General features: G+C 43.7%; 1 protein-coding gene across 1 annotated transcript in view; it reads left to right on the plus strand.

Moving 5' to 3' along the window:
- The window catches only part of fbn2 (fibrillin 2), a 213,287-nt gene that overhangs the window by 97,860 nt on the left and 90,300 nt on the right, over nucleotides 1-25,127 (plus strand). The window contains exons 15-22 of the mRNA XM_045693798.2: nucleotides 46-168; nucleotides 1,223-1,375; nucleotides 3,185-3,238; nucleotides 3,347-3,472; nucleotides 10,842-10,967; nucleotides 20,258-20,377; nucleotides 21,404-21,541; nucleotides 23,787-23,837. Coding sequence (XP_045549754.2) covers nucleotides 46-168; nucleotides 1,223-1,375; nucleotides 3,185-3,238; nucleotides 3,347-3,472; nucleotides 10,842-10,967; nucleotides 20,258-20,377; nucleotides 21,404-21,541; nucleotides 23,787-23,837 — 891 coding nt within the window. The remainder of the gene's footprint in view (nucleotides 1-45; nucleotides 169-1,222; nucleotides 1,376-3,184; nucleotides 3,239-3,346; nucleotides 3,473-10,841; nucleotides 10,968-20,257; nucleotides 20,378-21,403; nucleotides 21,542-23,786; nucleotides 23,838-25,127) is intronic.

The following is a 25,127-nucleotide window of genomic DNA, read 5'->3' on the forward strand; positions in this document are numbered from 1 at the left end:
CTCTCGTACTCTCACTCTCTCCGTCTCTGACTCTCTTTCTGGTAGATATTGATGAGTGTCAGACTCCAGGCATGTGTATGAACGGCCGCTGTGTCAACACTGAGGGCTCCTTCAAGTGTGAGTGTCTGGCAGGGCTGGCTGTGGGGGCGGATGGACGCTTCTGTGTAGGTAAGGAGTAGTGGGTGATCACAAACACAAATGTTCTGATACACACGTGTGGGCGCATGTACACATGTCCACACACACATACATGTACACATGTCCACACACACATACATGTACACATGTCCACACACACATACATGTACACATGTCCACACACACATACATGTACACATGTCCACACACACACACATGTACACATACCCACACACACACACACACATGTACACATGCCCACACACACACACATGTACACATGCCCACACACATGTACACATGCCCACACACACACACATGTACACATGCCCACACACACACATTCACGCTTGCTAATGCACACTCGCACACACACGACACGCACACACACACACACACACACACACACAAATGGGCTTCCACTTCAGAGAGAGACTGTCTGTGAGTCTGTGATGTCCACAAGCTGTTTCATATTTGGACTGAAACGAGAGTCATGGGCTCTTATTTAGCTTATTGGCAGATCTCGCCTCTACTGCAGACCTTGTCTGCGTCCCAGATGGGTCCCTATTCTCTGCATAGGGCACTAGTTTTGACCAGGGCTCATAGGGCTCTGGTCAAAAGCAGTGCACTATATAGGGAATAGGGTGCCATCTGGGACTCAGACCTTACGGCTCACCGGGAGTCAGAAAACAGTGGAAATTCACAACTAGCCGCATTATCTGTCAACTGAGGCTTATTTCAGGACATCGATAACGCCTCACTCTTCAGGGAGGGAGGGAGGGAGGGAGAGAGGGAGGGAGAGGGAGAGAGGGAGGGAGAGAGAGAGAGGGAGAGAGGGAGGGAGAGAGGGAGAGAGGGAGGGAGGGAGAGAGGGAGGGAGGGAGAGAGAGAGAGAGGGAGAGAGGGAGAGAGAGAGAACTGACAAACAGCTAAGTTTCTATATTCCTTCTCATGGGCTTTGAGCAAAAAAGACAAAATGTTGGAAAGCGGAAATCCTCAGCAATCACCGCCAATGTTTTCACTGTAAAGCACCGTTGTGTTAATTCGTTGCCCCATACAGTGTCTCTGTGTTTTCTTCCTTCAGACACACACATGCGCAGCACCTGCTACGGCGCCATAAAGAAGGGTGTGTGCGTGCGTCCCTTCCAGGGAGCTGTCACTAAGTCAGAGTGCTGCTGTGCCAACACCGACTACGGCTTCGGAGAGCCCTGTGTGTCTTGCCCAGCCAAGAACTCAGGTACAATACACACGATGACGCACGTCCAAACTGTGAGAATATCAATCAAGACTAGGAATCCTTCAAACCGTTGTTTTATCTGAACGTCTATAGATGCTGTTTGTAGACCAACTGACTCACTTGTAGACAATGGAGTGAACAATTGGCTAATAGAGTGACTTTGAGAGGACCAATGCAGCTAATAGAGTGACTTTGAGAGGAACAATTGGCTAATAGAGTGACTTTGAGAGGATCAATTGCCTAATAGAGTGACTTTGAGAGGACCAATTGGCTAATAGAGTGACTTTGAGAGGAACAATTGGCTAATAGAGTGACTTTGAGAGGATCAATTGCCTAATAGAGTGACTTTGAGAGGACCAATTGGCTAATAGAGTGACTTTGAGAGGACCAATTGGCTAATAGAGTGACTTTGAGAGGACCAATTGGCTAATAGAGTGACTTTGAGAGGACCATTTGGCTAATAGAGTGACTTTGAGAAGACCAATGCAGCTAATAGAGTGACTTTGAGAGGAACAATTGGCTAATAGAGTGACTTTGAGAGGATCAATTGTCTAATAGAGTGACTTTGAGAGGACCAATTGGCTAATAGAGTGACTTTGAGAGGACCAATTGGCTAATAGAGTGACTTTGAGAGGACCAATTGGCTAATAGAGTGACTTTGAGAGGATCAATTGGCTAATAGAGTGACTTTGAGAGGACCAATTGGCTAATAGAGTGACTTTGAGAGGACCAATTGGCTAATAGAGTGTCTTTGAGAGGACCAATGCAGCTAATAGAGTGACTTTGAGAGGACCAATGCAGCTAATAGGGTGACTTTGAGAGGACCAATTGGCTAATAGAGTGACTTTGAGAGGACCAATGCAGCTAATAGGGTGACTTTGAGAGGACCAATGCAGCTAATAGAGTGACTTTGAGAGGACCAATGCAGCTAATAGAGTGACTTTGAGAGGACCAATTGGCTAATAGAGTGACTTTGAGAGGACCAATTGGCTAATAGAGTGATTTTGAGAGGACCAATGCAGCTAATAGGGTGACTTTGAGAGGACCAATGCAGCTAATATGGTGAGTTTGAGAGGACCATTTGGCTAATAGAGGGACTTTGAGAGGACCAATGCAGCTAATAGAGTGACTTTGAGAGGACCAATTGGCTAATATAGTGACTTTGAGAGGACCAATTGGCTAATAGTGTGACTTTGAGAGGACCAATTGGCTAATAGAGTGACTTTGAGAGGACCAATGCAGCTAATAGAGTGACTTTGAGAGGACCAATGCAGCTAAGAGTGACTTTGAGAGGACCAATTGGCTAATAGAGTGACTTTGAGAGGACCAATGCAGCTAAGAGTGACTTTGAGAGGACCCATGCAGCTAAGAGTGACTTTGAGAGGACCAAATGGCTAATAGAGTGACTTTGAGAGGACCAATTGGTTAATAGAGTGACTTTGAGAGGACCAATTGGCTAATAGAGTGACTTTGAGAGGACCAATTGGCTTATAGAGTGACTTTGAGAGGACCAATGCCGTGTGGGTGATATATTATTGTTGTGCTTCCGTTACACCGTGCTTCCAACATCAAATATAGCTCACATTACATACAGTATGTACAAAATGTTGCATTCTCACACACATGGATGCTTGTTAATTGAGGTTGTTTGTTGCAACCATAGTCATTGGGTTGCAACAGTGCGTTGTTTTAGGTAACACTTTACTGTAGTCTCATGACTTTTTATTTATTCCTGTATTTAAAGCAGTAAGCCCAACCCTTCATCTCAGTCTCTAGAACTTTAACCACCACTTATGTTTGGTCTTGCAGCTGAGTTCCAGGCTCTGTGTGGAAGTGGAATAGGCTTCTCTGTGGATGGAACAGGTAATGTGCCCTACACATACTACGAAACGTTTGGGGTTTTCATCAGTGTATTGTGTGACATTAAAATGACCCCTCTCTATTGTGTCTCTCTGTCTCTCCCTTGGCCAGACATCAATGAGTGTGCACTGAACCCAGAGATCTGTCCCAATGGAGTGTGTGAGAACCTGAGAGGCGGTTTCCGCTGCTTCTGTAACACTGGCTACGAGTCTGACAACACGGGCAAGAACTGTGTGGGTGAGTGGAGAAAGTCTGTTTCTGACACTGCGAAATGACACCATCTTTCTTTTAACTTGACCTTCAGTGACACGAAATGTCATGACCTGTGATGTAGTGATAACAACAAATTGCTAAACGTTCACGGTGAGCAAACTAATGTTCAATATACTTTTAATTAAATATAAAAACACTGCATTTACCCTCCACTACATCACTGGTCATGACATCTTGTTTATGCCAGTATGATTACCCATAATTCAGTATTAAAAAATGGCCTCCATAGTCAGAAGAGCACACCGGCCAATTAGGCCTGTGTCTATGCGAGGCTCAGTTCAAAGTGCTTCCTCCGTTACCCAACTGACATCCAGCTTGTTGTCCAGGCTGAGGCTGAGAGGCAGTGGAGGTGTAGTGGTGCCTCTCTTTCAGTTGGTAGGTTACGTCCCCCCCCCCCCCGTCCCCCGTCCCCCCCCCCCCCGTCACTTCCTGTTCTGCCACTGGCTGTCCGTCTCTCAGCAGAGTCAGACTAATGTGGTAGTTCACCTGGGCCCCTCTATAAACTGCTTTTATGCAATACCCATTCTATTGCAATCCATTCCATCCATCCATAAGATATTCATCGTCATATGGTGACTGACAGTTGGTTTCCAGCTAAATAGTCACGTCAGTCATGTTGTGTAAACATTCCATGGAAAGCGTTTTGAAGTCACGATCATGGTGGTTTTCCCGTTGTCCATCTGACACCCAGTCATTCTCTGCTGAACGTGTACATCTCCCGTGGAATGAAAGCAACTGTCTCAGTTCAGATGATCTGAGGAAAAATGGCTTCAAACACTTTGTCCTGAGCTTCGCTAGCCTCTGTTTTATATGGGGCATTATATCCTTGGTGGACTAACTTTGATGGTGGAGTCATAGACACCAACCATCCAATATCAACACAACAGTAAACTCTGGGAAAGGTGTCTCTCCTGAGATATACAAGCAGGTCCAAAATTATTGGCACAGTTGATAAAAAGATTGTATAAAATAAATCATACAAATACTGAGCTATATTGTATGCAACAAAAAAAATACAATTATAAAATGTTATACTAATACAATTGCTCAGAGAAAGAGATTGCCTGATAGACCTTTTTCTCTTACAAAAATAAAATTGTTGTCTAGTTGCTGATTGTTGAACAAATCAAACAACCTCATTGTTGGTTATATTAGATTGATGTTAGAGTCAAACAACTGAGATTTGTGATGAGGAAGAGGAGGAGAGCTAACCTGGGAGCCTGTCTAGAGATTTGTGATGAGGAAGAGGAGGAGAACTAACCTGGGAGCCTGTCTAGAGATTTGTGATGAGGAAGAGGAGAGCTAACCTGGGAGCCTGTCTAGAGATTTGTGATGAGGAAGAGGAGGAGAGCTAACCTGGGAGCCTGTCTAGAGATTTGTGATGAGGAAGAGGAGAGCTAACCTGGGAGCCTGTCTAGAGATTTGTGATGAAGAGGAGGATAACTAACCTGGGAGCCTGTCTAGAGATTTGTGATGAAGAGGAGGAGAACTAACCTGGGAGCCTGTCTAGAGATTTGTCATGAGGAAGAGGAGGAGAGCTAACCTGGGAGCCTGTCTAGAGATTTGTGATGAGGAAGAGGAGGAGAGCTAACCTGGGAGCCTGTCTAGAGATTTGTGATGAGGAAGAGGAGGAGAGCTAACCTGGGAGCCTGTCTAGAGATTTGTGATGAGGAGGAGGAGGAGAGCTAACCTGAGAGCCTGTCTAGAGATTTGTCATGAGGAAGAGGAGGAGAGCTAACCTGGGAGCCTGTCTAGAGATTTGTGATGAGGAAGAGGAGGAGAGCTAACCTGGGAGCCTGTCTAGAGATTTGTGATGAGGAAGAGGAGGAGAGCTAACCTGGGAGCCTGTCTAGAGATTTGTGATGAGGAGGAGGAGGAGAGCTAACCTGAGAGCCTGTCTAGAGATTTGTCATGAGGAAGAGGAGGAGAGCTAACCTGGGAGCCTGTCTAGAGATTTGTGATGAGGAAGAGGAGGAGAGCTAACCTGGGAGCCTGTCTAGAGATATGTGATGAGGAAGAGGAGGAGAGCTAACCTGGGAGCCTGTCTAGAGATTTGTGATGAGGAGGAGGAGGAGAGCTAACCTGAGAGCCTGTCTAGAGATTTGTGATGAAGAGGAGGAGGAGAACTAACCTGGGAGCCTGTCTAGAGATTTGTGATGAAGAGGAGGAGAACTAACCTGGGAGCCTGTCTAGAGATTTGTGATGAGGAAGAGGAGGAGAGCTAACCTGGGAGCCTGTCTAGAGATTTGTGATGAGGAAGAGGAGGAGAGCTAACCTGGGAGCCTGTCTAGAGATTTGTGATGAGGAGGAGGAGGAGAGCTAACCTGAGAGCCTGTCTAGAGATTTGTGATGAAGAGGAGGAGGAGAACTAACCTGGGAGCCTGTCTAGAGATTTGTGATGAGGAAGAGGAGGAGAACTAACCTGGGAGCCTGTCTAGAGATTTGTTTCACCGACCAAACCACCCGTTTCAGAGTAGGCAGCCCCATTTAACTATTGTTTGCCTAACGTTATGGGCAGCTATTAGCACCCATGTCATGCATTATAAAATGCATTATGCGTAGCAGGGCCCTGTGTTTTGTTAATCATGTCACATGACCAGGATTTTAACCTTTTTATTTAAAGCTTTTTCAGCGAACTGTCCCCCTCTTTTTATGGTAGCACCAGCACCATCCTTAGACAGTTGCTCATTTCTGGATAATGCTTAAAATACAGAATAAAATCTTGCTATGTCACATGATTGCACAAAATGACTTGTGAAGAGGGTATTCACAGGAAGTGTTACCCAACACAAAGTGAGTAGTCAGAACGGTACACTATTACCTTTACTGTTCCTTTTGGATGTTTGACTATTGTTAACATTCTGACAATACATGCAAAGTTCTCACATTGCCTTTTGGTGGTTGGAGCGCTATAACTTGCTAAGTCTTCCTAGTTACCACAGTCACCACTAACAGTAATAGTAGCCCATTCAAACAGACTTATTCTCATGTCCTACGCTGATGTAACTTGATTGTACGCCAAGGATTGAAATGAAGCATAGAGAAACACACAAAACCACATTTGATTCCCCTCTCGTTTTCCTAGCAGTAATGATAGAAACACAGGTGCTACAACTCCCCCGCCGCCAAGGAAAATGTGATCTCTGTTTCCCTTTGACTACTGTCTATACTACTATAGTCAAAACATAGAGTTAATTATAGACCGACTTAGTCTGCTTCCTAAGTGGCTCCCTATTCCCTTCACAGTGCACTACTTTTGACCAGGGCCCATAGGAAATAGGGTGCCATTTGGGACTCACACTTAACATGGTGGAACCAGAATCCCCACTATTAATCGTACAGAATATCGTCTGTTCGTTCCCCCAATTCAGTTGCGCTACATTTCACCTCTGAGACAAATCGCCTTTCTCTATTGAAATGACATCATGGTGTGTAGCTGCCAGGTAAAGACAGACATAAAGAGAGAACACTGCCAAAAGACCTGTAGACCAATGGACGGAGGTAGGGAGACAGGGAAAGAGGGAAGGAGAGAGGGAAGAAGGCAGAAAGGACCAGATTTGGGTTTTGGAACGGGCTTTTCAGCCACTGTAAACTCACAGCCACTATAGACTCAGCCACTGTCAAGTCAGCCACTGTAAACTCAGTCACTGTAAACTCAGTCACTGTAAACTCAGCCACTGTAAACTCAGTCACTGCAAACTCACAGCCACTGCAAACTCACAGCCACTGTAAACTCACAGCCACTGCAAACTCACAGCCACTGCAAACTCACAGCCACTGCAAACTCACAGCCACTGTAAACTCAGCCACTGTAAACTTAGTCACTGTTAACTCAGTCATTGCAAACTCACAGCCACTGCAAACTCACAGCCACTGTAAACTCACAGCCACTGTAAACTCACAGCCACTGTAAACTCACAGCCACTGTAAACTCAGTCACTGTAAACTCAGTCACTGTTAACTCAGTCATTGCAAACTCACAGCCACTGCAAACTCACAGCCACTGTAAACTCTGGAGTTGTGAGCCTTCCAAACGGAGTACACTAAAAGAAATACACAAACGCAAGCAATTTGGTTTTCTAAAATTGCCCTTGAAAGCACACAAGTTCTTAAAATGAAATTCTCCCAATGGAAGCAAAAATAATCATGCACTGTAGGTAGCAAGTGTGATTTGAAAGTGGCTTTATTTCAAATAGGGGACTTATTCACATTGTAATTTTAACAGCACTGAAAAAGTGCCTGATAGAAACTTGCCTGATAGAAAGACTGCAATATACATACCAGTATTCGACATAACCATTTTACCTTTCATTTGGCAAGGTAAGACGTTGAATCGCAGGTTCCACCAAATCATTATACAGTATATATTCCATCTCCTCTTGGCCGCAAAGAGAAAATGACATATCACCACCATTTTTGTCAAAACTCCTAATGGAGACGTATCAATTCTGGGAGCGTTTCCCTGGGCGAGTGCGTCCCAAATGGCACTCTATTCCTGGGCCCTGGTCAAAAGTAGTGCACTACTCTATAAGGAATAGGGTTTCATTTGGAACACGAGCCCCTGTGATTCCTGATGGTCGTTTCAGCTCGGTAGCCGGTAACCCCTTTGTTCCTCCCTCCATAGGCATGGTGAAAGAGTTCGACAGGATATTATTTCCAAAGGGCAATTATAGTCAGCTTTATAAGCTCTTCAACTTCCCTTTCTGTCTGACTCTGGGGTTGACTGGGACCTCTGGCAGTCAAAGGGCCCTTTGGGAACGGAAAATGTACAGCCAAATAGGGGCTGGTGAAGACTACATTACCGAAGGGGAGCAAATTCAATCGGGTTATCTTCACGACCTGACACCAGAGGAAATATTGGTGTCTACGGTTGTGGTTTAGAGTTTGTATATTGAGTTGAGAATGGTGGACTGTCAGTCATGGCCATAGTCTCTAGAGTAGGATTTTCAAGTCCTGGAAAGTATTGGGTGTGTAGGCTTTTATTCCAGACCAGAGAAAGACATGATCATCTTCAGTCTGGGCCATAATTAGTGGAATCAGGTTTATAAGAAGAGTAGGGCTGGAACAAAAGCCTGGACACACAGTAGCTCTTTTATAGTGAATTTTATTTTTTTAAATGAAGAGGTGTCAGGTTCACACTAATTCTAACACTTAAAAAGTACACTACATTGCCAAAAGTATCTGGACACCTGCCCGTCGAGCATCTCATTCCAAAATCACGGGCGTTAATATGGAGTTGGTCCCACCTTTGCTGCTCCACTCTTCTGGGAAGGTATTCCACTAGATGTTGGAACATTGAATCAGAGAGGTGCGTGGGGCTGCCTTAATCGACATCCACGTCTTCGGCGCCCTGGGAACAGTGGGTTAACTGCCTTGTTCAGGGGCAAAAGGACAGATTTTTACCTTGTCAGCTCGGGGATTCGATCCAGCAACATTTCGTGACTGGCCAAATGCTCTAACCACTAACATATCAGTCTATTTTTCTTGGCCTTTTTCTACCACGCAATGAAATGACGGTTTGAATCATTAAGAGAAATTGTTATGATTATCGATTTTCAAGGTGGGTGTAATGGGTTAATCCTCCCATTAAGCAGTCTGCTCTATGTCAGTTTCAAACACTGATAAATGCATGTCACACACATTCAGCACAAATGTTTTTGCTCAAGAAATGGACAAATACACAAAATGTTTCCATTTGTTTCCTAGACACTGACAAATGTTCTCATAGATACTGACCAATGGTCTCATAGACACTGACCAATGGTCTCATAGACACTGACCAATGGGCTCATAGACACTGACCAATGGTCTCAGACACTGACCAATGGCCTCATAGACACTGACCAATGGCCTCATAGACACTGACCAATGGCCTCATAGACACTGACCAATGGTCTCATAGACACTGACCAATGGCCTCATAGACACTGACCAATGGTCTCATAGACACTGACCAATGGTCTCAGACACTGACCAATGGTCTCAGACACTGACCAATGGTCTCATAGACACTGACCAATGGTCTCAGACACTGACCAATGGTCTCATAGACACTGACCAATGGCCTCATAGACACTGACCAATGGCCTCAGACACTGACCAATGGTCTCAGACACTGACCAATGGGCTCATAGACACTGACCAATGGTCTCATAGACACTGACCAATGGTCTCAGACACTGACCAATGGTCTCAGACACTGACCAATGGTCTCATAGACACTGACCAATGGTCTCAGACACTGACCAATGGCCTCATAGACACTGACCAATGGCCTCATAGACACTGACCAATGGCCTCATAGACACTGACCAATGGTCTCAGACACTGACCAATGGGCTCATAGACACTGACCAATGGCCTCATAGACACTGACCAATGGTCTCATAGACACTGACCAATGGGCTTATAGACACTGACCAATGGGCTCATAGACACTGACCAATGGTCTCATAGACACTGACCAATGGGCTTATAGACACTGACCAATGGTCTCAGACACTGACCAATGGTCTCAGACACTGACCAATGGGCTCATAGACACTGACCAATGGTCTCATAGACACTGACCAATGGGCTTATAGACACTGACCAATGGGCTTATAGACACTGACCAATGGGCTCATAGACACTGACCAATGGTCTCATAGACACTGACCAATGGTCTCAGACACTGACCAATGGTCTCAGACACTGACCAATGGTCTCAGACACTGACCAATGGTCTCATAGACACTGACCAATGGTCTCAGACACTGACCAATGGGCTCATAGACACTGACCAATGGGCTCATAGACACTGACCAATGGTCTCAGACACTGACCAATGGTCTCATAGACACTGACCAATGGGCTCATAGACACTGACCAATGGGCTCATAGACACTGACCAATGGTCTCAGACACTGACCAATGGTCTCAGACACTGACCAATGGCCTCATAGACACTGACCAATGGTCTCAGACACTGACCAATGGCCTCATAGACACTGACCAATGGTCTCATAGACACTGACCAATGGTCTCAGACACTGACCAATGGTCTCAGACACTGACCAATGGCCTCATAGACACTGACCAATGGTCTCAGACACTGACCAATGGTCTCATAGACACTGACCAATGGCCTCATAGACACTGACCAATGGTCTCATAGACACTGACCAATGGTCTCAGACACTGACCAATGGGCTCATAGACACTGACCAATGGGCTCATAGACACTGACCAATGGGCTCATAGACACTGACCAATGGTCTCAGACACTGACCAATGGACAAATGGTCCTGAGTTGACTGTGAGGCGTCCTCTCTGTTTGCCTGTTGTCTTCCAGACATTGACGAGTGCATGGTGAACCGGCTCCTCTGCGACAACGGACTGTGTCGGAACATTCCAGGCAGCTACAGCTGCACCTGCCCCAAGGGCTACCTCTTCAGGCCAGACTCTGAGACGTGCGAAGGTAAATCAAATCAAATCAAATGTTATTGGTCACATACATATGGTTAGCAGATGTTAATGCGAGTGTAGTGAAATGCTTGAGAGAGAGAGAGAGAGAGAATGAGAGAAGTGATGACTATTTTCATTGTTGTTCTTGATGTTATGTATTTCTGCTTTGGCAATATCCATGTGAATATCATGCCAAAAAAGCCTTTGAAAGAAAAAGAGAGAGAGAGAAAGAGAGAGAACAAGAAAGAGAAATGGTGAGAGAAAGAGAGAGTAGAACTTCCATTTTAAGTGGACACCTGGTAGGAAAAACAAACAAGGGGGAATGGGAGGTTGGAGGAAAGCAGAAATGCCTGGCAAGCCAGAGTAGCCAGAGCAACCATAGTAGCCAGAGAAACCATAGTAGCCAGAGAAACCGGAGTAGCCAGAGCAACCAGAGTAGCCAGAGTAGCCAGAGTTGCCAGAGTAGCCATAGCAGCCATAGTAGCCAGAGCAACCAGAGCAACCAGAGCAACCAGAGCAGCCAGAGTAGCCAGAGCAACCATAGTAGCCATAATGGCCATAGTGGCCATAGTGGCCAGAGTAGCCAGAGCAACCATAGTAGCCATAGTGGCCATAGTGGCCATAGTGGCCAGAGTAGCCAGAGTAGCCAGAGTAGCCAGAGCAACCATAGTAGCCATAGTAGCCAGAGTAGCCATAGTAGCCAGAGTAGCCAGACCAGCCAGAGCAGCCGGAGTATCCAAAGTAGCCAGAGCAACCATAGTAGCCAGAGCAACCATAGTAGCCAGAGTAGCCAGAGGAGCCATAGTAGCCATAGTAGCCAGAGCAGCCAGAGAAACCAGAGCAGCCAGAGAAACCAGAGCAGCCAGAGCAACCATAGTAGCCAGAGCAGTAGGAGAAATGGGAGAGGGGAGTGGCCACAGTGTGTCAAGATGTTTTAACCAACTCCATATTACTGAATCACACCTAATACGAAGAGGTATTTTTGTAATGCATCATCAGATGAACATTAAGGTTAATAATACATTGTCATTTTAGGCTTGTTTAGTTAGGCTTAGGCCTAGATTCAATCAGATCAAGAATTAACCGGCAATCGCCAACACCCGCATAGCTGATGTTTTGGCGGAGTGTCGGAGGTGGAACTGCGTTGGAGATGAGCAGCTGCTCTTGTGATCATTGTCAGAAGCCACACCTGTCTCCCTCTCGTTAGAAGTTCAGAACGAGAAAGTGTAGGCTATATAGAAATAATGACTCTCAAATTGAAAAATTATTTAAAACCAAATAATGAGGATTTCTATCAGCCTAATTGAGGTTGTAGATTTCATGTCACATTCCAGTGTTCAAACTTGTAAACAAGGTAGGATTTCTCTTAATGCAACTTTAGGTATAATCCCAGGAGCCGCTTGTGAATTTTACAGGTCTAACGCAGTTCCACCTCCGACTCCGCCCACAACAACAATCGCTATGAGGATGTCTGCTAAAGCTGATCTGATTGAATTGACCCTTGGTTATTATTTCCCCCATCTTGTATGTTAAATGTCAGTACTTATTCATTCATTCTCTAGTACATTATATATGAAATGAGTGGTTGGTATACTGGAGTTTTTTAATTTTTACTTTTAAAAGTTATAAAAGTCGATAGATGAAGTCAAGTGAAGTTTTTTTCTCAGGACAATAGCAGTGTCTGTTTCTTTCTTTCTTTACATGGGTGAAACAGACAAAGGCCCGTCAAGTACAGGATAGGCATTTCAATCATTCTGAGTTCATATCTGAACCAGATGTCTTTTTAAAGTCTTATATCCCTCAGATATATTCTATGAGTTATTCCACCATATGTACACGCGTGCAGATATGACCGCCCTTCCCTCATACCTGAACTATGCCTGGGACATATTTAAGAAATCGGGTGGTTTTGACTGTGTGTAGACACTGATATTGAGTATGTCCTTTTATTTTCATGGGAAATTTACCCAGTCTATACATTTTCATCAATCTTATGATATACAGAAATGGAAACACCTGGGTCATGTTTTGCAACAGAAAACAAAGGTTTCTATTGGATAGTGTTTCCTCTTCAGACCTCCCATTTCAGGCAGGGGAGAATGAACGTCCCCTCTCATTGGTTTCAGGGTCTGTTCTTCTTTGTTGTGCCAAATGACTACATCCCTGGTTTAAAATGATAGACTACGTACCTGGTTTCAAATGATGGACTACGTCCCTGGTTTAAAATGATGGACTACGTCCCAGGTTTAAAATGAAGGACTACGTCCCTGGTTTAAAATGAAGGACTACATCACTGGTTTAAAATGAAGGACTACATCACTGGTTTAAAATGAAGGACTACATCACTGGTTTAAAATGAAGGACTACATCACTGGTTTAAAATGATGGACTACATCCCTGGTTTAAATGGACTACATCCCTGGTTTAAAATGGACTACATCCCTGGTTTAAAATGAAGGACTACGTCTCTGGTTTAAAATGACCCTTGACTACATCCCTGGTAACCATGCTCCTAAGCCACCTTCCAACCCCTGTCCCCTGGTAACCATGCTCCTAAGCCACCTTCCAACCCCTGTCCCCTGGTAACCATGCTCCTACGCCACCTTCCAACCCCTGTCCCCTGGTAACCATGCTCCTAAGCCACCTTCCAACCCCTGTCCCCTGGTAACCATGCTCCTAAGCCACCTTCCAACCCCTGTCCCCCTGTAACCATGCTCCTAAGCCACCTTCCAACCCCTGTCCCCCTGTAACCATGCTACTAAGCCACCTGACTGGCCCATAATCAGACATGAGTTAAAATACTATTTGAAATCTTTCAAATACTTTTAGCCTTTTCTTTAATCTGCCTGGAATCCCAAATGTGTGACATTTGCCCGTTTTTAGGAGAAAAAAAAGGTTTCCCTTTTTCTCCCCAATTCCGTGGTATCCAATTGGTAGTTGCAGTCTTGTCCCATCACTGCAACTCCCGTACGGACTCGGGAGAGGCGAAGGTTGAGAGCCGTGCGTTCTCCGAAATACAACCCAACCAAGCCGCACTACTTCTTGACACAATGCCCACTTAACCCGGAAGCCAGCCGCACCAATGTGTCAGAGGAAACACCGTACACCTGGCAACCATGTCAGCGTGCACTGTGCCCGGCCCGCCACAGGAGTCACTAGTGCGCGATGGGACAAGAACATCCCTGCCGGGCAAAAACCCTCCCTTAACCCGGACGATGCTGGGAAAATTGTGCGCCGCCCCATGGGTCTCCCAGTCGCAGCCGGCTGTGACAGAGCCTGGACTCGAACCAGGATCTCTAGTGACACAGACCACTCCGCCACTCGGGAGGCCAGGCATTTGCACTTTTGCGATTATTCTAGTGGTTCCATTGTGCCAGGCAAGCTCAACACATTTTACATTTACATTTGACATTTTAGTAATTTAGCAGACGCTCTTATCCAGAGTGACTTACAGTTGGTGCATTCATCTTAAGATATCTAGGTTGGACAACCACATATCACAGTCATAGTAAGTGGGGGGGGGGGGTCAAGTATGAGTGTAAGTTCATGAAAGGGTGAGTGGTGAACTGTGGGATTAGTTAAGATACTCATTGAAGAGGTAGGGTTTCAGATGTTTTTCAGAAGATGGGCTGGGACTCTGCTGTCCTAGCTTCAGGGGGAAACTGGTGCCAGGACAGAGAAGAGCTTTGACTGAGCTGAGCGGAAGTTGACTGCGGGAGAGCAAAGACACCAGAGTTGGCAGAACGGACTACTAGGAGATCTGCCAGGCACGCAGATATGCGTGTCGCCACTTGGATGTCAGAAGAGGGGAAGGAGAAAAGTAGTTATCTGCTAAGCAATGATAGGAGAGACCATGTGATGATATGATGGAGCCGAGTGACTTGGTGTATAGAGAAAAGGGAAGTGGGCCTAGAAACGAGCCCTGAGGGACACCAATAATGAGAGCATGTGGTGCAGACACAGATCCTCTCCACGTCACCTGATAGGAGCTGCCTGCCAGGTAGGATGCAATCCAAGAGTGTGCAGATCCTTAGATGCCCAGCCCTCAGAGAGTGGAGAGGAGGATCTGATGGTTCACGGTGTCAAAGGCAGTGGACAGATCTAGGAGGTTGAGAAAGGAGGATAGAGAGTCAGCTTTGGCAGTGTGGAGAGCCTCCGTGACACAGAGGAGAGCAGTTTCGGTTGAGTGACCCGTCTTGAAGCATGACTGGTTATGGCCAAGAACATTGTTCTGAGCGATAGTGAGCAATAAGCAAGCAATCAAGCCCAGATAAAGTATTTGAAATGATTTCAAATAGTATTTGAACCCAGGTCTGTCCATAATAACCCCAAGGCGCTAAGGCTATGGTTTGTGACTAAGCCCTTCTCTGCCTCGCAAATGCCACCCTATTCCCTATATAGTGCACTACTTTTGATCAGGGCCCATGTAAGGAATAGGGGGCCATTTGGCAGACGCACCTTATGTTGCCAGAGGCTTTCTCTAAAACCAATACAACCCTCCATGGAGTGCACTGCCAACAGAGGGGAAATGACTTAATGGGCTCTAATTGAGTGTGAAAGAGGGATCACCACAGGGGCCTCTGTGGTCTCTCAGGTGGGGTCAGTTCTAGAACAAGGGATTTTTATCCATGAAAAACAATGACAAACAGCCCAAAATATAGCTGTGAGCAGCAATGAACGGGGTTCACAGGATGGTAGAAAGGACACAAGATCAGCATAACAAAGCAAGCACTCTATTATGTAGGAATTATCCTCCTTAATGTCCAATCATTAGTCGTAATCAATAACTCACCCATCTCTTAACTAATCCCTTAGCTTTTCTCAAACTAAGTTAAGAGATGTACCATGGACATAAATACTGAATTGTTATTTGGATCATGAGAAAACGTTTTTCAAAGTTGGAGGAAAATCTATCCTGTCGGACCTTATGGGTCCTTGAGGCAAAGTTGTTCAGCATGAGTAAAGGCACCTACATACAAAGTCTCAAGGTCAAACGAGGGAAATGAGGGTTTAACACTATAACCGCCATAGGCCAACGGCCACTGACATTTGATTTTGTAAAGAAGCTGTTACGAGACCGTTTTATTTTCTATAACTCTATTACTAATCACATTTATTATAAGGGAAACAAAAACATGCTATGTGTTGCAGTAGGCCTTTAGAATAACTAAACTACACCGAAACTACACATAAAACACACTGAAACGACACCTAAACTACACCAAAATCTGGAGTGAATTTGACGTATGGTTTTATGAGGAGAAGATGGTTTTGAGCATTAGCGTTACATATGCCGTGGACATAAATACTGAATTGTTATTTGGATCATGAGAAAAAGTTTTTCAAAGTTGGAGGAAAATCTATCCTGTCGGACCTTATGGGTCCTTGAGGCAAATTTGTTCAGCATGAGTAAAGGCACCTACATACAAAGTCTCAAGGTCAAACGAGGGATATGAGGGTTTAACACTATAACTACACCGAAACTACACCTAAAGTACACTGAAACGACACCTAAACTACACTGAAACTACACCTGAACTGCACCTAAACTATACTGAAACTACACCTAAACCATTCCTTAACTTCTTATGGGCAGATGGGATAGTAGCGTCCCACCTGGCCAACATTCGGTGAAATTGCAGAGCGCGAAATTCAAACTACAGAATTATAAATATTTAACTTTCATAAAATCACAAGTGTAATACATCAAAATAAAGCTTAACTTCTTATTAATCCAGCCGCTGTGTCAGATTTCAAAAAGGCTTTACAGCGAAAGCACACCATGCGATTATCTGACGACAGCAGGTGCACCACGAAAGTCAGAAATAGCGATTTAATAAATGCCTTACCTTTGATGATCTTCTTCTGTTGGCTCTCCAAAAGGTACCAGATACATCACAAATGGTCCTTTTGTTCGATAATGTCCTTCTTTATATCCATAAAAACTCAGTTCAGCTGGCTCGCTTCAGTTAATAATCCACCCAGTTTCCCTCCATCAAAATGCATACAAAATGAATCCCAAACGTTACTAATAAACTTTTCCAAACAAGTCAAACAACGTTTATAATCAAACCTTAGTTACCCTAATACGTAAATAAACAATCAAATTTAAGAGGGAGAATCGTTATTGTCTTTACCGGAGAAAAATACCAAAGAATGCGCTCTCTTCCACACACTTGGAAACACTACAGCCAAAATGGGAGCCACCTAGAAAAACTATAATTTCTGGCTCATTTTTCCAAAAACCAGCCTGAAACTCTTTTTAAAGACTGTTGACATCTAGTGGAAGCCCTAGGAACTGCAATCTGGGAGGATTTCACCTTATAATAAAAGTGACAGCCATTGGAAACAGTGGTGGGCTGAATTTTTTTTGTTTTTTGGATGGTTTGTCCTCGGGGTTTCGCCTGCCATATCAGTTCTGTTAGACTCACAGACATAATTTTAACAGGTTTTAGAAACTTGAGAGTGTTTTCTATCCAAATCCAATTATATGCATATCCTAGCTTCTGGACCTGAGTAACACGCAGTTTACTTTGGGCACGCTTTTCATCCGGACGTGAAAATAGCTCCCTACCCAAGAGAGGTTAACTACACCGAAACTACACCTAAACTATTCCTAAACTACACCGAAACTGTTTTTGATCAGAGCCCTATGGGCCCTGGTCAAAAGTAGTGCACTGTGTAAGGGAATAGGGTGCTATTTGGAATGCACTCCATCACTCTGTGGTCTGTTTAAACCTACTGGTTTATAGGGTAGTAAATTAAGAGTCTGGGCCTCCTGGTTTGGAAATTGAGAGACTCTGAGGACTGGGACCCTTCAGACCGTTGACGTCATCCCCCTTGACGGTCAACACATCAGAAAGTAACACACACAATAGGATGTTTGGATGGCTGGGGACTGTGTTGTGGACACATACACTCATACAGGAAAACACATTCTTTTACATTTTAGTCATTTAATAGACACTCTTATCCAGAGCCACTTACCGTTTTGTGCATTCATCTTACACACACACACTTTTACAATGACATCTGTTCCTTGTGAACGCTTTAGGAGGGGAGCATAGGCCAGTCGCAGTATAAAGTGAAGCTTTAAGGCTTGTGCATAGTTCTATTCCCCGTCCTGTTTACATCCCCATATGCTTCTAACACGGACTCTTCAGTAGCCATTCCACATCACTAAATAAGATCAGCTCCAAAATTCACATTCCATGCGATCCATTCCCGAAACGGAATTAACGTGAATGCCACACTTCCATGTGTTTGTTACAGTTGAACTACCTTTCAAATTGTACCCTATTCCCTATTCCGTAGTAGTGCACTATATAACAAGTAGGGTTCTATGTAGGATGCAGCCTTAGTGTTGGAAACATCTCACTCACAGGGAATAGTGTTATTTCTATTTCATTCAGCAAGTGTCCCGGAGACATAGCCAAGCGTGACTTACAACACTATACCGTCACGACACTGCCACGACACTGTCACGACACGGCCACTACACTGTCACGACACGGCCACTACACTGTCACGACACGGCCACTACACTGTCACCCAACCAAAATGATGATTCATACCTCTCCTCCTTTACCCTCTCCCTTTCTGTAAAACATATGTCAAAATCACAACAACATGTTTTTGCCGTAGTTTTTAGCTTTTCCTGGTAGCAATGACTTAAGTGGCCTAAGCTTTTGTGTGTTAGGCAACAGTGGGTATTTGCAAGCTCTGTTGTCATCAAGCCAAGCTATAAATTGACACATTTTGAAGCCACATGTACACCAAATTAGATGAAGCAAGCGCTCACTCAATCAGACTTGGGTTTAAGTAGTATTTTAAATCTTTCAGCTTTGAGTGTGTGCCAGATGGGCGGGGCTTGCCCTTTGGGACGATTCCATTGGCTCCATTGTGCCAGACAAGCTTGACAAATACTATTATAATAAATACTAAATACTGTTTGAACCCAGGACTGCCGCTGTATACAGCAGAAGGAATTCCACTCGACTCCGCTCAAACTTGCTGCTGTGCAGTTGCAAGTTCATTCAATTCTGTCAGCACTGTGGCAATACAATAATCCATTTGTTAACTGTTCCTCCAAGCAGATGGAAGTGGAAAACAAATTAATTGTACAAATCCACTGTATGTAAGTGATTACCGTGATTAACTACTGGCTGGGAGGCGTTGACTGAACATTCCAGGTAGCTCCCTATTCTTCCTGCCTTTATGTGAATTCCTGGACCGAAGATTGAGAGTGTTCATTGAGCGTAACTAAGCATCGGTTTAACTGTTTCTCCCGTTGAGCTTTATTTTTTACCGTTGGCTTGCCTTAAAAGTAGTGATGGGGTGGGAATGTGTAGTTACATTTCCTTCATAGCTTGTTTTCGATAATCTTTCTATATTTGTAGTAAAAAAAAGAAAAGACATATGGTGAGCAATATGTTTGGAACATCGAAACCCAATAAAGTATCTATTGCAATACATATAGAATCGTGAGAATTGCAAAACATATCGTATTGGCACCTAAGTATCGGGAGGTCCCTGGCAATTCCCAGCCCTACTTAAAAGCAGTCATTATTTTGGGCTGGCTTTTCCTCTTCGTAGTGTGTCCCTTTTTATATCTTCCCCGTGTTGTAATCAGGTTACAAAGAGGATTGTAGCTATCTTTCGCCAAAATCTTTGCCCCATTGTCTCATTCTTGTCATCTTTTATCATGATATCTGATCATTGAATTAAAGAACTCACTGGCTTTCAAGAACTGGTAAACTGCGCATGCCTAGCAAATCCTTTAAGATCAGTGGTGACGGAGTGAAAAGAGAAAGAAAGCTATCTAGAACTAGATTATTGGGACACATCCACAATCAGAACCTGCTTGTAAATGTACTTAAAGGTGTTACATTCTAACTATTCCCACTGTTTTGAGAGGTAGTTTTGTTCAAGGTGTCACCTTTTAACTCTTCCCCCTTCTTGTAAATGTAGTGAAAAGGTGTCCCCCTCTAACTCTTCCCCATGTAAATGTTGTGAAATGTGTCCCCCTCTAACTCTTCTTGCTTGTAAATTAAATGAAATGTGTCCCCCTCTAACTCTTATTCCTTGTAAATGAAATGAAAGGTGTCCCCCTCTAACTCTTCCCCATGTAAATGTTGTGAAATCTGTCCCCCTCTAACTCTTATTCCTTGTAAATGAAATGAAAGGTGTCCCCCTCTAACTCTTCCCCATGTAAATGTTGTGAAATCTGTCCCCCTCTAACTCTTCTTCCTTGTAAATGAAATGAAAGGTGTTCCCCTCTAACTCTTCCCCTTCTGTTTGTAGATGTGAATGAGTGTGAAAACAGCCCCTGTTCTAACGGACAGTGTAGGAACACAGCCGGCTCCTTTGCCTGCGAGTGCTCCCCTGGGAGCAAGCTGGACACCACAGGACTCATCTGCATTGGTAAATATACACACACACACACGCACACACACACACACACACACACACACACACACACACACACACACTGACAATGACACACACACACAAACACACTGACAACACAACTGACACATACACACACACACAGTCTTGTATAACTAACTTTGTGGGGACACACAATTCAGTTCCATTCAGAATCCTATTTTCCCTAACCCCTAACCTTAACCCTTAACCCTAACCCTAGCCCTAGCTCCTAACCCTAAACCTAGCTCCTAAACCTAAACCTAGCTCCTAAACCTAAACCTAGCTCCTAAACCTAAACCTAGCTCCTAAACCTAGCTCCTAACCCTAGACCTAGCTCCTAACCCTAAACCTAGCTCCTAAACCTAGCTCCTAACCCTAAACCTAGCTCCTAACCCTAACCCTAAACCCAATTCTAACCCTAACACTAATTCTAACCTTAACCCTAAACCCAATTCTAACCCTAACACTAATTCTAACCTTAACCCTAAACCCCCTAGAAATAATATTTGACCCTGTTGGGACTAACAAAATGTCCCCAGTTGGTCAAATTTGTGTTTGTTTATTATTCTCGTGGGGACATCTGGTCTAAACACATCCACTGTCAACACAGTAGATGAGATGGTCTTTCTGTGTATATCAAACGACCATCAATGTATTTTGAAATTGAAGAGAAATCAACCTCTTTCAGGTCATTGGAATGAGTAATTCCTGTCTATGTAGAAATTGAATGGAGAATGGTTTTGAAAAAGGCCATTTACAGCAGAAATGCAATGTTCAATTCAATTTCTAAAGTATAAATTGCAGTTAAACCTACATGCCACCTATAAATGTCTGTATAAATATACACACTGCATGTACCCTGTACTTCAATTTTGTTTTTATTTAGGCTAAGTTATGTAACTGTGCACTGCAATTCAGCACTTAGCTGTCAATGTGTACAATATGAACAAAAACACTTCCTCCTTTTACCTCTGGTTCCCTAGTCCACCACCACCCTAAAAACTGTCATTTTAATCATAGACAGCCTGAAGGGGACCTGTTGGCTGAATATCCAAGATGGCCGCTGCGAGGTCAACATTAATGGCGGCACCCTCAAGTCAGAGTGCTGTGCCACCCTGGGCGCTGCCTGGGGAAGTCCCTGTGAGCAGTGTGAGATAGGTAAGTCACACACATACCTCCAGCTACCCCATAGACAATGATCAGTGGTTCTCAGCTCTGGTCATGGGTAACCTCTTTGTATGCAGTTTGGCATCCATATTAGGAAGTTGTCCGTTGTTTGATGGAGTTTGGTTTGACCAATGCCGACTTCCTAATGTGTATTCAGTAATTATATATATATTTTTTTACCAATTAAATGTAACTTAATGCAATCTAAAATGTAATCTACGTAATCCCCAAAAGTAATTATTTATCATGAGGGGGCCATAAACAATAACTTGTTTGATTTGATTTGATTTAGTAATGCTGCATACTCCAAGAAAGGTTAAAATCTCACCTTTCTGGTACATTTTTTTATAAATTGCTGGGGTGTAGTCACTTTTGAGGACACAGTTCAAATATGAAATATTGTATATGCTGTATTATCCTTATATATTTTTTAAAACACATATTTTATATGTTTAGTGTTAGAGAAAATATTTTCCAAAGGTACTGTATCTCTTGATCAAAACCTCTGGCCCCAACCGCTGTGAACATCATAGAGCTCTAGCTTGGCTTCCTGAACGTGTTTTACGAAATCGCCTTTCGTCTCATATTAATCTTGTCCGTCTATGACAATCAGAAAGTTTTTTTTTTTTTTCAAATCTATTCATTATTTTACATTAGTTTGCTAAATTTCTCTATAAATCGATCTCTGAATGTACTAGAGTGATGAAACCATTCTCTCCTGCTGAGCTACGATGTCAGGATTCCAGGCATGTGCTTTGTAAGTAGTATTCAGGGTTCCCTATTCAGCCAGGAGTTGGAAGAGCGAATTAAATGGTAAGAGGAACATCCAAGCTTCAAGTAGAGTTTCTCACGGACACTTCTGTGTCCGTGAGAACCAGGGCTACCGCTCAATGCAAGCCATTTCAATTACAGTGTCCACAGATCGATTTAGAAGCTAAATTGTCGGTCAGTCAGAACCAGTACAAGAACCACGCAGGTCCCCTAAACAGGAGACTTTACATCTAAATCTGTTTTAACAGTAACTTGATCATGTTCATTTGGTCTGGTATTTGCATCATTAATTAATAAACGCTGATATTGTTTACGGCCAATTAAGAGGAAAATAGCAAATGACCTGGTTTGTGTTGGGGATTACTGTATCTGTAGCTCGTACTATAAGTAGGTATACTACTGAACTGTAACACATGATGGCCACAGGAACCAAGGACTAAATATTTGAATATGTTGTTATGGGTGACATGGCCTTGGACCTGACTCTGTGTCTAAAGTAAACTGGGGTTAGTAGTCCTTTTTAGATCTTTAATGGAATGGTTTCCCCATGACAGCAGAAGTAAATAGAACTACAAAAACCTGCCATGTTTTTTTTTTCATGTGGTCTGACACAATGCCCAGTGCAGTGAATGCTCCAGCACAACTCTTTGCTCGTGTCATTTCCCTCACTGAAACAACCTTTCAGTTTAAGCTTTCACAGCCTGCGTCCCAAATGACACCTTATGGGCCCTGGACAAAGTAGTGTACTATATAGGAAATAGGTTGCCATTTGCGACACAACCAAGTTATGTTTTCCTTTTTTTGTGGCCACACAATCTACCCATAATGCATTTGCCAGCAGTTAGTGTAATGAAAATCCAAGCCACAAAAAGCTTTATTTAAAATCGTGTGGTTTTTCATCAGTGTAAGACAAACCCTACCCAATGATGATGTTTTGCTTGTGCTATACCACACATGCCTTGATTTGGGCCGTTTGGGCCATTTACAGCTAATTTAGCGCTTTGTAAATCTCAGTGCTTAACTTAGCTTCATAATTCTGTCAGTGCGGATAAGATATGAAAGCCAAATATGTAATGTTCCTCTCCTTAACCCTGACCTGCACCTTATAATCACTTGCATGTGTTACACTGTGAGGCTCTCTTCCCTGTATTAGGCCTACTGGTATTCCATTTCTGTTTGTCGTCATTTTGACCTGAACAGGGTTCCAGTAGTCCTTTAATATGGTTGCGTACTATGGCACCCTATTCCCTATGAAGTGCACTACTTTTGACCAGAGCCCTATGCGGGCCCTGGTCAAAAGTAGTGCACTACACAGGGAATAGGGTGCCATTTGAGATGCAGACTGTGTTTGCTAGCTTCCGCTGTGAAATATGTTCTCTCAGAGTCCTCATAAAGTGTCACCTTTGGCAACAAAATCCATGATTCGCAACATTCCCATCCACAACGACATTCCGACCTTTTGCAGATTCCATCTGTTCAAGGGGCTACGCCAGGCCGCGAGGAGTCAAATGTGAAGGTAAGTCCGACTTCAAGCATCAGCAGTTTTTCAGTCTACAAAACCCATAACCTTTGCTAGGTGTCTCTGCCAATGACAAAGGGTGGAATAAGTTGCAAGGTTCCCCACGGTGTTCAGAGATAGATGGGAGGGGTTTAGGGTAGCTGAAGGCTGGGACTAAAAACAAACTAAAGATAACTAATGTAAAATATACTGTACTGTGTCTGTAAAAGGTCATAGGAGATAAGGTCTTAAGGTCATAGGAGAAAAGGTCTTAAGATCAAAAGGAGATAAGGTCTTAAGGTTATAGGAGATAAGGTCTTAAGGTCATAGGAGATAAGGTCTTAAGGTCATAGGAGATAAGGTCTTAAGTCATAGATGATAAGGTCTTAAGGTCATAGGAGATAAGGTCTTAAGGTCAAAAGGAGATAAGGTCTTAAGATGATTTAGCATGTCACTTAAAAGAACCCTAATTTCTTCTCTTCATTGACCCTGACCCATCGATAAGTGGACCTCTCCATAGCTGTGGGATTGGGGTTATTGGAACTCAAGAAAATGGCATTTGACAGGGCTGTCCACAGAGCAAAAATAAATGTCTTCATTCTGGATGTATATGTGGAATGGCTATAAAAAAAAAAATACCGTTTACAGGATCTTCACAGTAGGACTGCCATCTTGAACATGTGAACTTTCATTTGCCTTACTTATAAACTTGTATGGAATCTGATAAAATGAATAAACATGTTAAATTACAAGCCTAGTTTAAGCCAAGGAGAAACCACTGAGCTACACAGGGAGAAAGAAAGCATCCTTCCTGGCTAGTCATGATTGGCTGAGATAATGGTGGGGCTGGACATGCCGATGAGTCCTGATTGGTCTGTCATGTCATAGGCTTCAGTCTGTAACAGAATGGGGGATTTCCCAGTCAGTACATAGATAATCCTTGCTACCTGGGATTTCCGGAAAAATATAGCTTTGGACAACTGCAAAAGGGTCGCTACAGCTCTCAACAACATTGCTGCCCTGAATTTAGCTCTGTTTAAGTAGAGAGACTACTTAAGCTAAGGCTTAAGAGGGTGTGAACTATGCTGAATGGGCGTAAACAAAGAAGAGCTCTCTAGGAAGTGTGAAATTCTCATTAAAATCTTTCAAAGGGCATTTACTCCTACTTGTCTCTCAAGTGGGATAACATGTTTATCAACTTTCAAAGCAGCAGTCTATGGCACTGCATCTCCGTGCAATCGGCGTCACTACAGTCCCTGGTTCGAATCCAGGCTGTATCACATCCGGCCGTGATTGGGAGTCCCATAG

Source organism: Salmo salar, chromosome 01, assembly GCF_965601325.2.
Source record: "Salmo salar chromosome 01, fSalSal1, whole genome shotgun sequence".
Classification (NCBI taxonomy): Eukaryota; Metazoa; Chordata; class Actinopteri; order Salmoniformes; family Salmonidae; genus Salmo; species Salmo salar.